The sequence below is a fragment of the Homalodisca vitripennis genome, chromosome 3, assembly GCF_021130785.1.
Source record: "Homalodisca vitripennis isolate AUS2020 chromosome 3, UT_GWSS_2.1, whole genome shotgun sequence".
NCBI classification, from domain to species: domain Eukaryota; kingdom Metazoa; phylum Arthropoda; class Insecta; order Hemiptera; family Cicadellidae; genus Homalodisca; species Homalodisca vitripennis.
In genome coordinates this window covers 115,652,493-115,666,335 of record NC_060209.1, presented here as the reverse complement: position 1 = coordinate 115,666,335, position 13,843 = coordinate 115,652,493, and the positions used below count along the sequence as shown (strand labels likewise).

At 31.4% G+C, this 13,843-nt stretch overlaps 1 protein-coding gene across 1 annotated transcript in view; it reads right to left on the bottom strand.

The window, feature by feature from the left end:
* Nucleotides 1–11,625, bottom strand: part of LOC124357363 (something about silencing protein 10-like) — a 36,038-nt gene extending 24,413 nt beyond the window's left edge. The window contains exons 1-3 of the mRNA XM_046809088.1: nucleotides 11,436–11,625; nucleotides 8,034–8,187; nucleotides 4,868–5,054 (exon numbers count right to left, since the gene is read on the bottom strand). Coding sequence (XP_046665044.1) covers nucleotides 4,868–5,054; nucleotides 8,034–8,187; nucleotides 11,436–11,452 — 358 coding nt within the window. The 5' untranslated portion in view covers nucleotides 11,453–11,625. The remainder of the gene's footprint in view (nucleotides 1–4,867; nucleotides 5,055–8,033; nucleotides 8,188–11,435) is intronic.
* Nucleotides 11,626–13,843: the final 2,218 nt, after the last annotated feature.

The following is a 13,843-nucleotide window of genomic DNA, read 5'->3' as shown; positions in this document are numbered from 1 at the left end:
AACTTTGTTACGTCTTGGTTGGGTACGGGCCATACACGCATAGGTGGGCAACGAATGCGCCGACAGGCTTGCCAAAAGCGGAGCAAGCATGCCATACACCGGTCCAGAACCGAGTTGTAGTATAAGCAAGTCAGCTGCTTATCAAAGTATAAACAAATGGTCCAGGAAGACACACCGCTTGCGGTGGCAGAGTCACCAAGGACAAGCACTCGGCAAAAGACTGCTTACTGATTCTAGCTCCGGCTTCACCAGATGGCTGATGGGGACTGGGCAGGGATCAGGTTAAGCAAGTGATTGCCTTGATCACTGGACACGGGCACTTCAGGAAACACGTAAAACACTCTAGGTTTACGAAATGAGGACTCGGAGTGTAGACTCTGCAATAAGTCTGAAGAGACTGCAAAACACATAATACTGGACTGTGAGAGACTGGGAGCAAGGAGAAGGGCTCTTTTCGGTGATAAACAACCAGGTGACGAACCAGATGCTAGTATCGGGGAAAAGCTTCTTAGCCTAATTAAGGGCACAAAGATAGGCTTATCCCTCTAACATCAAAGGGGCACACAATAAGCTCAGGTTGACGTGTAAGGATCTGTGAATCCACCCCAATACCCCAACGCAAAAAAAAAAAAGAAAGTAAAATATCAGTTTATTACTTAAATATTACAGAATATACAAGTACTTAGAAAATAAGAAACATAAAATTTGTAACTTTTCCAGATTTTTATGGGACATAGTAAATATATATATATATATACATATAGAACACCTTTTCCTAAGTCAATTTACAAAATTATACATATTTGTATTAAAGTTTAAACAAAATATTTTAACCTCTATATTTAGATCACAAAACTGTTCCATGGCCATTATGTGATGAGTAGAAAAAAAACTTTGGTACAATACCCAAATTTAAACCAATATCAAGGAACATACATGTTATTTTATATTTCTATGTTTCATCATTTTTTTAAATTACATTATAGTGATGCTTGCAAATGGTCTACAAGAAGGGATATGAATGCCAAAAAAGAGGGTTATGTAATAAGCTGTTACAAATAAAACAAGAAAAACTACATTTCAAAACATTATAAATATGTCAAATGGTAATTTAGACACCTAGAACTTTTTTGGAAATTTGTTTCATGTAAAAAATTAATGTTTTAAAAGGGGTATAATTAAAACTTCATGTTTCATATGAACTGATTTAATGACATAAAACATTTATGGTATTACAGGTAAACTGTTTTCAATCATTTTAAAATTTGAATATTTTTATCACAATTATTTTTATTAAAATTTGGCAGCCAACTAATCATAAAATCTCTGGTCAAACACAAATATTTTACTTCATATTTTCAATAGTTTTAATTAGAGAATATAATCTACAATTAATTTAATCTAGTGTTACACGGAATTTGTATGCAAACAGTTTTGTTGTGACACAACCAGAACAAAGTATGAATACTGAAGTAAAATTAATACTATTTTGACTGACCTTATACAGGTATAAAGATTACACTGTATAACTACCATGTATAAAAACTTCAAATTTAAGTTGAAAGCTCTCATAAAGTAAAATATCAGTTTATTACTTAAATATTACAGAATATATAAGTACTTAGAAAATAAGAAACATAAAATTGTAACTTTATCCAGATTTTTATGGACATAGTAAATATATATATATATACATATAGAACACTTTTTCCTAAGTCAATCTACAAATTATACATATTTGTATTAAAGTTTAAACAAAATATTTTAACCTCTATATTTAGATCACAAAACTGTTCCATGGCCATTATGTGATAAGTGCTTATTACATAACCCTCTTTTTGGCATTCATATCCCTTCTTGTAGACCATTTGCAAGCATCACTCTAATGTAATTTAAAAAAAAATGATGAAACATAGAAATATAAAATAACATGTATGTTCCTTGATATTGGTAAATTTGGGTACTGTACCAAAGTTTTTTCTACTCCGCAAAGTGCGAACATTGTTTTACTCACTCCTGGAAGTGGGTATTTTTTCAGTCACTGGATGAACCAAAATACTCAATTCACAGATTGGATATTTCGATTCACGCAATGCTTGAAGTAAACCTTTACTTCTTTTTGATGATGCTTTATTTATAATAGACTAGAAAACATTTAACCCATTGCGGATCACTGACGAGCTGGGCTCGTCATGCAGCGGCCGGGCCTAACGGCACGGTGACGAGCTCAGGTCGCAAAAGCGGTCTGCTTTTAAATTTCCCTCCAAATAGTTCTGTTAATGTCTGATAGATCGGGCGATCGTCTTCACTTGTCTACTAAGAGTGTTTAACAACGGTCTACGTTTAGAGTTTTCAAAAGTTTTATAAATATCTTACAGATCGCAGTTGTATGTCGAAGTTGAAAAATCATTCATATGAGTTTACTCTCTGCTTTTTAGTGCTACTGATTGGGTGTTTTCCTCAGTTGTTATTATAATACTTTTGAGGTTAGTGACACAACTAAACGACGCAGACGTACATATTGGTTGGTTTAGTCTAGACAACGGCCCGGATGTTGCAATCGATTCGCCCAAGCCGCTTTATTTAGACATCATCCCCTGCCACGCCGTAACCTTACTCGCGTGTTATCGTTCCTACATCACGGATACCCCAGCAGGCCCATGTTCCATCTGAACGAATACCTTCACAGCTGAATTTTCTAGTATACAATAGCGAGCGATACGATGTGGCGCACCATTGTTGTTCGTGCAGCCGCTGACCGTGAATTAATTCGCGCCCGCTGGTGCCCCGTGCGCCAAAACAATACGATCCGCAATGGGTTAAATAGATTATTTTTTAGGTAAAATTAATATTTCATTGGATTAAAAAAAATGTTTTATCCTCCTTAACTTGGTTTAAAAATGTATTTAGTTGTAAATTAGAATTAAATGTTTTATTATGGTTGAATAAAGATTTTTAGAGACATATAATATGTCATAGAGAGATATGTACTAGGTCTGTCCAATAGATACATGAACTTGTGCAATCTAGAACCATGACGCGGACTATATTACCACTGGTGGTGCTAGTTGCCAGGGGACTCAATGAGCCGTCAGTTCTTGGCAGTACCTTGCGTATGGTACTTGGTATGTTATGTTTCTGTTGTCCTTGTTTTTACTCTTTGTCAAAAATGCAAATTGACGAATTCACGGAGCAACAAATCAATATCAAGTTTGTGAAGTGAAGTAGTGAAGTGCAGTTAAAGTTATCAAGAAATTACTGAAATGTTGATAGCTGTAAGGTGGTAATGCTCTTAATAATGGTAATGCTGTTTAGAGCAAAACGGTGGTATTGCTCTGAAGAAAACATCCATTTTCATATGAATTAAGCGTTTTAATAATGGCCTACAAGACACCATGGATTATGCAAGGCCGGGACAACCCTCAAACAGCTGTGTTAACGATAAAATTGATTGTGTGTGGTCCCTTGCCCTTGACGATCGTCGAAAAACTGTCAGAATGATAGCTGATGAACTGAATCTAGGAAAATTAACAGTGCACACTATTTTAACCAAACATTTGGGCTAAAAAAAATGTGTGCAAAAATCGACCCCAAGCTGCTGATGCCAGATCAAATGTTGAAAAGAGTGGAATGTATTATCGACTGTAAAAATTCATTTGAAAACAATGCTGGATTTCTCAATAGGTAATCACTGGTACAAAATCTTGGTTTTACGAGTATGAAATTAAATCAAAATCGTAAAGTAAGGAGTGGAAAGTAAAAAATGAATCTCAAAGTCATACTCCTTGCTTTTTTTTATATTGAAGGTGTTATTCATCAAGAATTCCTTTCTGAAGGACAAAGAGTAAATGCTGAGTTCAAACTCACAGTTCTCAAGTATTTGAGAGATCACGTGCGTCATATGCGGCAAAACTTTACTCAAGGCGGTGAATGGATTCTTCACCATAACAATGCACCTGCACATTCAGCATTAATTCCAGTTTCTGGCAAAAAATTCAATCACTATCCTTGATCATCCTCCTTATTCGTGCCCCCTGTGACTTTTTTCTATTCCCAAAATACAAAAATGTGATGAGGAGACATCACTGGGAATATTTGGCCACAATAAAGCAAGAAACTATGAGAAGACTAAAAACCTGCCGAGGACTTCCAAGGATGATTTAAACAGTGGAGAAAAAGATGGAATAAGTGTATAGCAACAAATGGAGAGTAGTTTGAAGGCGAAAAAATCTATACAATTGTTTTGCGTTTATACGTTTTGCAAAATAAAGTTTTTATGGCCTCAGTTTGTATATGTAATGGACAGACCTTGTGAGACATTTTATTAACCATTTGATTATATAGAAAATAAAAATGTAATCAAAATTCATCAAGTCAGTTTTTGACATTTTCTAAGAAAAAAAAAACAGTATTTTAAGCCAAAAAGAATTTTAAATTAAACTAAATCATCAAGTATGTTAAGTGAATTATGCATATATCCTATTTAAAATTTGAGAAAAATTGGTACTGTAGATGTTTGTGTCTTCAGTTTCATATATACATATTAACAAATAAAAAATTAGTTTGCAAAGTGTTGTAGTATATAGGGTAGTATAAAAAGGTTTTAATAGAATTTACAAAAAAGTCTTCACTGACACATTACTGTCTGTTTCTTTTTTATATCTTATACAGGGAAAAATAAAAAGGATTAATGATAAATTATTCATGTCGCAAAATATAACTAACATCAACAATAATGTTGCATTGTGTTACTGAGTAATAAAGTGCCCTCACATTAAAGTATGAAATAACAACAATTTTTATTTTCTATTTATTTGTGATATAATTAAAATCATTATTTATAGTTTGTAACTATAAGTGAATGTACCTCCATAATCCTGATCCACATAATCTGTGTTGTAGTAACTTTTCTTTTTGGAGCCCCAAGCTTTAGAATCTGGTAAGTTGTCTTCATCCTTCCCCTCGATGTCACTGTCCATCTCATCACCAACTGGTTCCTCCATTTCACCATCGTCATCTTCATCATCCGACTCATGTATACCAAATACTTCTTCCTTTAATAAAAACAATTTTAAAATAACAATTACAGTTACATTAATAGAAAACATTTAATGTGGATTAGCCTAAAGACATTATCCTGTAAACAGTTTTTCAAAATTATATTGAATTGTAATACAAAATATATAGTTAAAACATGACAAACTTTGACAACTGGTAACTGTATAGTTAAGATAATAACAACTGGGCAATAACAAACATACTAAATCATAAATTTATAGTAATACAGTCTAATTCAAAGTGCCATTTAATATTAAACATTAAACCATCGTTCAGCCAGACACCTGAGAACATTAACAGCATTTGTAATTAATGTATGCTTTCTTTTTACGAAAGCTACTTTATTTACTTTATTTACAAATATCAGAAAAATCTTCCAAGGCTCATTAATAAACAAAACATAACATAGGTAGAGCAGTGAGAATAAAAAACTGACTATGTCTATAGATCTATGGATAATAAAGTGATTCAAAAGCAGTAAAAAAAGGCTAACACCAGCTATAAAATACATCTTTAGATATTTTTTTATAATTTGTTTTTTTTTGTAGGTGAATAATGCCAAACCTGTAGGCGGACAATCTGAAACCATACGAATCTTGTTTCCATGGGTGTATTTAATGTGATAAATAAGTTGAATACTTCATTATATAGTAAATTATAATTTTGTATCATACAGAAATACAATTTTACAAGAATATGTAATCAATGTCACGGTAAACTATATTTTGTCTTAATTTAATATGATATATACGGTAGCTTAATATTGACTTGTCAATATTCCTTGTCAATTAATTGTTGCAAGCTGTTTTTTGCATGTTTTTACTAGTATCTGTTCATAGCATTATATATTATAATTATATAGCATTTTTAGTATTGATATCATTCATTATATTGTATAGTATTCACTATTTAGTTAAATGGTATACCTACTATTAGTTGTAGTTTCAAAATCACTAAATTACTGGTCAATATAGGTCATTCTTGTATTATTTCAAATGTTCTTTACCTAATTAGTTCTTATATTGGTTAATAGTGTTTTTATAAAGATGCTATTATGCTTGACAGTTAGCATCCTTGTGGTAGTTACCTCTCACATGTAATATTGTCGGTTGCTTATACTTGTTCAGGTGTGTAAGGAATATCCCTCTAGTATCATTAACTGCAACTTGTTGTGACATCTTGGTACTTATACTATTGTATTTGTAAATTCATTGTAAAATAGTGTTAACTGACCATATAAAAATAAATCACAGACCGATTATGGTTGTGATATCTAGGGATAACCTAGGGATAATCATTTGATCTTTTTTAACTACTTATACAGTTGTTATAATATAAAAATAACTGCATCAACGTCAATTTAGGTAACATCAATATGTTAGGTAGACAAATGATTAATCACATTTATATAAAATAGCATTTAATTAACTGTTGCAGTGCAAACATTTGTTATTCCTGAATGTTTGTTCCACATAATGTAAGCGTTTGATTCATTGTTATATAGTATGAAATTGTTAAGTGCATGAAATTTAGTATTAGTAGACAAAACAATATTATTTTAGGCTACTAAATATGTGGTTAAAGTTGGTTCTGTCCAAATTGACGTTTTTGGGTTTATATACATTTTAAAAATTCCACGCATAGTTTCAATTTCTATTAATGTACTGCCTGAACTGAAATACATGTGAATATATATTGCATTGTTTGAAAAATATAACTATTGATTGAGTGTTAGTTAGAAAGTGTATCAATTGGAAAAAAATTTCTTTCAAATGTCTCAAGAACTAATTGTGCAATAGATTTGAAAATTTGCATGAAATTTAATTTATAGAAATATGTAAGATCGAGTCGGTGATGGCGCATGTCCGCCCATGGGATCTGACTAAGTGTTAGTGAAAACTATCACTAAGAGGGGTATCTTGAAAACAAATAAACAATAAAATTGAAATTTTGTGTGAAACTGCATTTTCAAGTAGGCAAGATTGAATTTTATGATGATGCATGTTCCTCCATGGAATGTCCTTAATTCTATTCTTGTAGCAAAGCTTGGTACATGAGGTAAAACATTATTTACTCAATTTTGTTACTGACAAATCTCAGGCCTCATTTGTTTTGGGATAGAAAACAAATGTTTAATTTTTGTATGTTATTGAGTACAAATTTTGATGAAAACAATTTTAGAAAATGGATTAGTAATGATAAAATTAATTATATTACCTCGCAACACAGTACTAATTTTAATCTGAATAATTTCATCAATATGGTTCAAAATTTATTTAGGCTATACAGTTAAACATTAATTTGCATTCTTAGATTATTTTTTTGTTCATATAAAATGAGTAGAAAAAGCAAATAATAAATCGGTATTTTCTTATTTAAAAAATTTAAATAAGAGAATATATATTATCTCTTCTGTAATACAAATCGGCTTCAATACTCTTCTAAGTACTTTAAAGTTTACACAAAAACAGAATATTCAGTGCTCATGTTTAATTCTCGAGCTCACAGAACCCTTCATCAGAACCACTTTGTTCTTAGTTTGAGTTCTGTTTGTACGTTTTTAATTCAGTGTGGTTCTGATGAAGGGTTCGGTGAACTTAAAAATTAAACATGTATATATTAGGCATACAATGCTGTAAATGAAGTTTTATAATGAAGATTAAAGAAAAATATGTTAAATTCAAAACTGTTGTTAATGACTTTTTAAAAGCCACTGAGATATGTTAACCAGCTTTGGTTACTTAACAAGAAATAACACTGTTTATATATGTTAATATCAACCAACAAGTCACTTTTGTAGAGGTCTGTCACAAACAAAAATGTAAAAAACTTATAACAAATCTTTGCTATGTAATCATGTTGCTTTTAAGACAGCAAAAAACTTGTTTTCAATGAGTTATGTTCAGCCGAATATATTAATTTTTCAGCAGCTGGCAATCAAAGAGTTAAAATGTAATTTAATAAAATTAACTTACTTCAGATTCTTCTTCATCATCATCATCAATTTTGGAACGTCTCTTAGCTGCTTTCTGCAACATCAGTTTCTCATTGTCATTATAATCATCGTCAGACTCCGACGGCTCGTATTCTTCCATTTCAAGATCTATGTCTGCCTTTTGACTCTTCATCCTAAAGTAACAAATAAATCAGTAATGTAATATACTGCACTTGTAAAATCTGTCTTTGATTTGCAAAAAAAACCCCAAAAAATAGATGGAAGAATAATACTAATTTATTGTTAATTGAAAAGTAATATACCTGGGTAACCTGGATTAACAATTTTTACTAAAGTATACTATTATTTTGTTAGTTCACTGTAATGCTGACAATTAACTGTATTATAGCTTTTTAGCCAGCACATGTATTTATTTTAATACCTACTTTATTTCAAAAGTATTAGCAAAATGCTATACAGTAGGCCAATTGATTAGAATCAAATTAATTTAACATTTCCAATGAAGTATAAAAAAAAGTACCTTGATGCATTTGATATTTTGGTATCCAGAGTTTACCAGGAATATTACTGCACTCAATAGGTACAGTAGATAGATAAAAAATAAAATATTAAAAATTGCTGTTATTTGTAAAGTTCAGTCACTTATAGTTAAATAAATTTATATAATTCTTAATAAATGAGATAACTTTTGGTGTCTAAAGGAAATTACGACCGTGGTTATAGGTAAGGAAATTAAATTTATCATACCGAAAGAATGTATTTGATCATAGTAAATATCTTTATGTGTTGAGATATAAAAAGTGTAATCAGATTTTAAATTATACAAATTTGACTTTTGGTATTCAGAATACTTTTACAAGAAAATCTAGTTTGGGATAGTATTTAATAAAAAGACAGTAACACTGTCTTTCTTCAAAATTGGAATGAGCTTGTCGTTGTTAAGGATGAAACAGTTCATTTGTGAATGTTGGAACTTGTTGACTACAGCACATGATTGACTATGCAGTAATAATACTCCACTATACTGTATAAAGTAAAAAGAAGGATATTAAATGAGAATTTGTAATATTAATTTAATATAGATAGATATGTAATTTTAATTAATTTAGATGATGAGGCTGGGAGATAAACTGGGGCTGAACTCACTATTTACATTGAATCAACAGTTCCCACTATAGCTACGTTATACATTTGTGGCTACGTTATGTGTAGAAAACTTGGTTGCTACGCTGTGCTTTTGAATCGTGCCTAAAACATTTTAGTGCACTCAATTGTTCACCTGATGAGACAATGAGAACACCTCTTCATCTACATTACACTTGATTTTGCAAGCCTAGTCTAGATATGTTGAAACAATGCAAATAGTTTGTTTAAACTTTTTTGGATCTCTTATGAACTCAAAATGATTCCAGGTGTTGAGAATGTGAGAGCATTAGACTTCAGATATACTCTAAGCAGAAGGTACATGGAGCTGAACTCTACATTCACAAAAATGTTTTAGTTATATTTTTTTAATTGTTGGGTTTTTTCTGGTTTGGAAACTATTACCAATGATTTGATGGTTTATTCACCATTATCATATTTTTAAAGACGATAATATACTTTACATGTACATTGGGCAGTCACCACTATTTACAAGTAGAAATTAATGTTACTAAAAAATTGACTGTCGGCATGAATATCCAGTGTGCTTTTGTTCTCTGGCATACTGCAGGCAACTCTAATACCTTCACCCCACAGTGCTACCAGAAAAATAAAAACATTCCTTGATAGTATCTAAAAAATAAGTTCATGGCAAGGCTAGACTTTAATAAGGGCCTACACTCGTTATTCGATTGCTATTATCGATTGGTTCTATTGTTTATATCAGAAGGATAATTCAATATTACAATTTATTTAACTTATCATATGATTTCAGCTTATTAGTTATTTTAACGTAAACAATAAACAAGAAGGGGGAGGCTTTAATAAGCGGCCTACACTTGTCATTCAATTTTTATTATCGAACAGTTCGATATATTATCCAACTTCGATATGTAACATTCGTACACAATAAGATAAGATATAAATTATAATAAATTAGCGTAACAAGAAGAATCTCATATATTACAATTTTAAAAACATAAATTTAACAATCACATTACAAAACAACAAAACTAACTATGACCTAGACTCAGATATCAAAGAATTCTTACAACATTTATAACTTGCTCAGCTTGATATCAATGAGTAACCGCTTTTGTGAAATGGAGGAAAGAATCTCCCCTTTTGTTACCAGGAGCCAAACCCACATGTTGAAGCCACTTAAATAGTTTTTTGTGAGAAGTATGTCACATATTTTCCTCATATTCATCGCTATTTTCAAAGTTTCAAAATATTAGTCACTTCTTGTTGTTTATTGTTTACATTAAAATTACTGTAACTAATAAGTTGAAATCATATGTTAAGTTAAAAAATTTGTAATACCTATCGAATTATTTCTTTGAGTATACAAACAATCGATCCATTCGATAAAAACTAACCGAATAACAATTGTAGGCTGCTTATTAAAGTCTACCCACAACAAGAAGTAACTAATATTTTAAAATTTTGTAAATGGCGATGAATATGAGGAAAATATGTAAGATATTTCTCACATGTGGCGAGATTTTTTTAAGTAGCTTCAACATGTGGGTTTGACTCCTGGTAACACATGAGGAGAATTCCTTCCTCCATTTCACCAAAGGGGTTACTTATTGATATCAAGCTGGGCAAGTTATAAACATTGTAAAATTTGTATATTTAAAATTGTAATGTACAAGATTCTTCTTGTTACGGTAATTTATTATATAACTTATTGTGTACGATTTTTACATACATCAAAGTTGGATAATACATGGAATTGTTTGATAATAGCAATTGAATAACGAGTGTAAGCCGCTTATTAGTCTCCCCCATTCCAGTGTCTCAAAAGGTTGGAAAAGATAAACAGTACAGCGTGTACACAGTAAATCTTCCTATCACTCAGCAACATCAGCTCAGATCAGATTTTATGGTAGTCAAATCATAAATAAACTCCTTCACACTAAAAAAGTAGTTCCAATCATAACGTTATACGTTTTTATTAATTGTCATTTTTCACTCTGGCTGTTTATTTCATATTTAACGCTTCCTCTTGCTTTCCTATTCATTTTAATAAAGCATTCCCATTTGAAACATAAACATATAATATATAATGTGAAGTAGGCTAAATATTTACTACTTGGTTTTTGTATGTACCAAAAAACCGATCTATGTTTTGCTTCTGATATTTCACTTATTTCAGAATGGTATATTCTTCAGAAATGGTAGGTCTGATATGATATTTTTTACATTCTCCCATGCAGTAAATAGCTAAATGACAAGCATAAGTCAATATAAAAAACCTATTTATGTAACTTACTTCGATATTTTCCCCATAACGATGTTTAATTAGAGTTCTAAAATATAACTGATATTATATAAATCAATCCGTATAGTTAAAATTATTCTTAACACTTTCTCTGTGGATAATTAATAAAGAAACGAACTTAGTTAAACCAAACAAACCACTCTTAATATTGAGGTTAGACAAAAGTCCATGTGTCGTTGCTTACTGAATGCCAATAATGCCAACTACATTTGATTTTTTTTTTTTTATCTCTTTTAAGCCTCAGCTTTCAAGCTATGCTGGCTTCGATGTACACTGATTTATTACACTGGTATTTATTTTTGCAAAGTACTCTAATATATTATTACACTGGTATTTTGCAAAGTACTCTATCCATTCATGTCTTTGCCTGATTGGACCTCCCCGGGATTCGAACCCGTGATCTCTCAGTTAGAGAGCCGAGACTATAACCATTAGTCTGCGGAGGAGGACAAACATTTGATTGATCGTATTGTACTACCCTCTAGTACAAGCTTAAAATCCTAAATTTTACAAGTCATTTCAGAGCTTTTTTTAATCAATTAATTTTGGAACTACTTTTGTATATACCTGTTTTTACTTTGTAGCTAATTTGATTTTAAAAGAGGTAATTTATTAATAATATTAAATTATCTTTCAACAATATTGGAACAGTATTATATAAATTGTATTCGAAATTTATTTACTATCCATAATATGTAGATGATAAATCTTTGTTTTGAGTTGTAATCCATTTTAATCTTCTAGTAAAGGCATATTATACAAAAATGAAAACTGTTAGATATTTTTGTTAATGTTAGATTTTACTGAATATGACATGTTTCATGATTTTTTTCTACAAGTGTTTCACGGCAGTTTTACAGTAGATTACAAATTAGCTCCAACTGGAGTAATAATTTGAAGTACAAAATTCAATGGGATTTCAAGAAACCTTTACATTTTCAAACAATCAGTTTCAAAGGAAGAGGGACTCGGTGCTTTAGATTCAATACATCAGTTTAGTTTCTTTAGTTCGGAAGAAAACATCAATACTGCTTCTGCCATTGTGAAGGAAAAGATTGACGAATTACCCTGAGATCACTTTCAGAAACACTGAACATTTTAATGTGTGCCACCCACACGTTAGTAACAGAAAGATTACACATGAGATGTGTTTCCAAGACTTTATTCCCGAACAAAAGGACAGGTCCCTTATATTCCTATGCAGGTCTGCATGCAGTTAAAGTTGGTGATATAGGAAGTAACATCCAAGTGCTTAAAATGTATGTTTGTTGTTACAAACTAAAATGATAGATTAAGTTCAAACGCTTTACAGCTGCTCTTTTAATCAACGTGCTTAATATGAAAAGAATTGTTAGTTCCGTATTGTTATTCAAAATTGTAATTCAAAACTAATTGTAAACCCTAAGGGTAGTGGCGCGGCTGAGAGAAACTTCCAATAACCGTGGTGCCTGCCTGTCGCTGGTCGCTCGCGTTCTCACGGGCCCCGCGCCATGCAAGAGCGCAGGTGCGGAAGCGAAATGCATATTCGCTCAGTTATCACAGAATGCCCTACTTTTCTAGTTTTTCTATTGCTTTACTGCATACCTCAAGGGTCAAGAACACTGTTATATCTAAAAATGTATACTTACAAACATAAATCTAGTGCTCAAAAAACAAAGAAAGGCAATAGAACATTCAAATTGTAAAAATAGTATGTAGAACATTATTTTACGTTGGAATTAAAATAGACGTAGCCAAGGCCACTTCTAGTAACGACCCCAATCACCCTTGTGCAGAAGAAGTTTCTCATAGTTTTGATGAACACTCAAACACTAAAGAAAGCGAAGATCGTAAAAATGTAATGTGGTCAAAGGAAAACAACGGAAGATAGCTTCACCTCGGAACCTGACCCTAAAGAAGATAATTTTTTTTTGATAATCACGATACTCTAAATACTATCAAACTTGGATTCTGGGATAGGGATTATCATTACAAATTCAGATTTGGGACTTCTAAAAAACAAGATGGTCAAAAGTAAAGTAAATGTAAGACCTATACTGCTTATATAATAATCGCTAAATATCCAATTTTTTTCAAATTTTCCAATTCCATTTGTTTACTAATGTTCATTCATATATACAGAAAATTAAAAATCATGGCTTTGGCAAATTTATTATAGAGGAAAGTAAATAAGTTAAATAACAACAAAGTAAGTTAGGTATCAGTTTAGTAATTTTGAGTTTAAAAAATTGCTTGCAATGTTAATAAAATAGCCAATTGAGTTGTCAAGGTAAGTAGGTTGGTTGCCAGAATCTAGGGGCCCGGACTTCTTAATTGCACAGGGGCCCAAGAATCCGGTCGCCGGGCCTGCTTATGTTACTTCTTAGAATCCTAAAATCCTGCTTTAAAGTAAATAACTA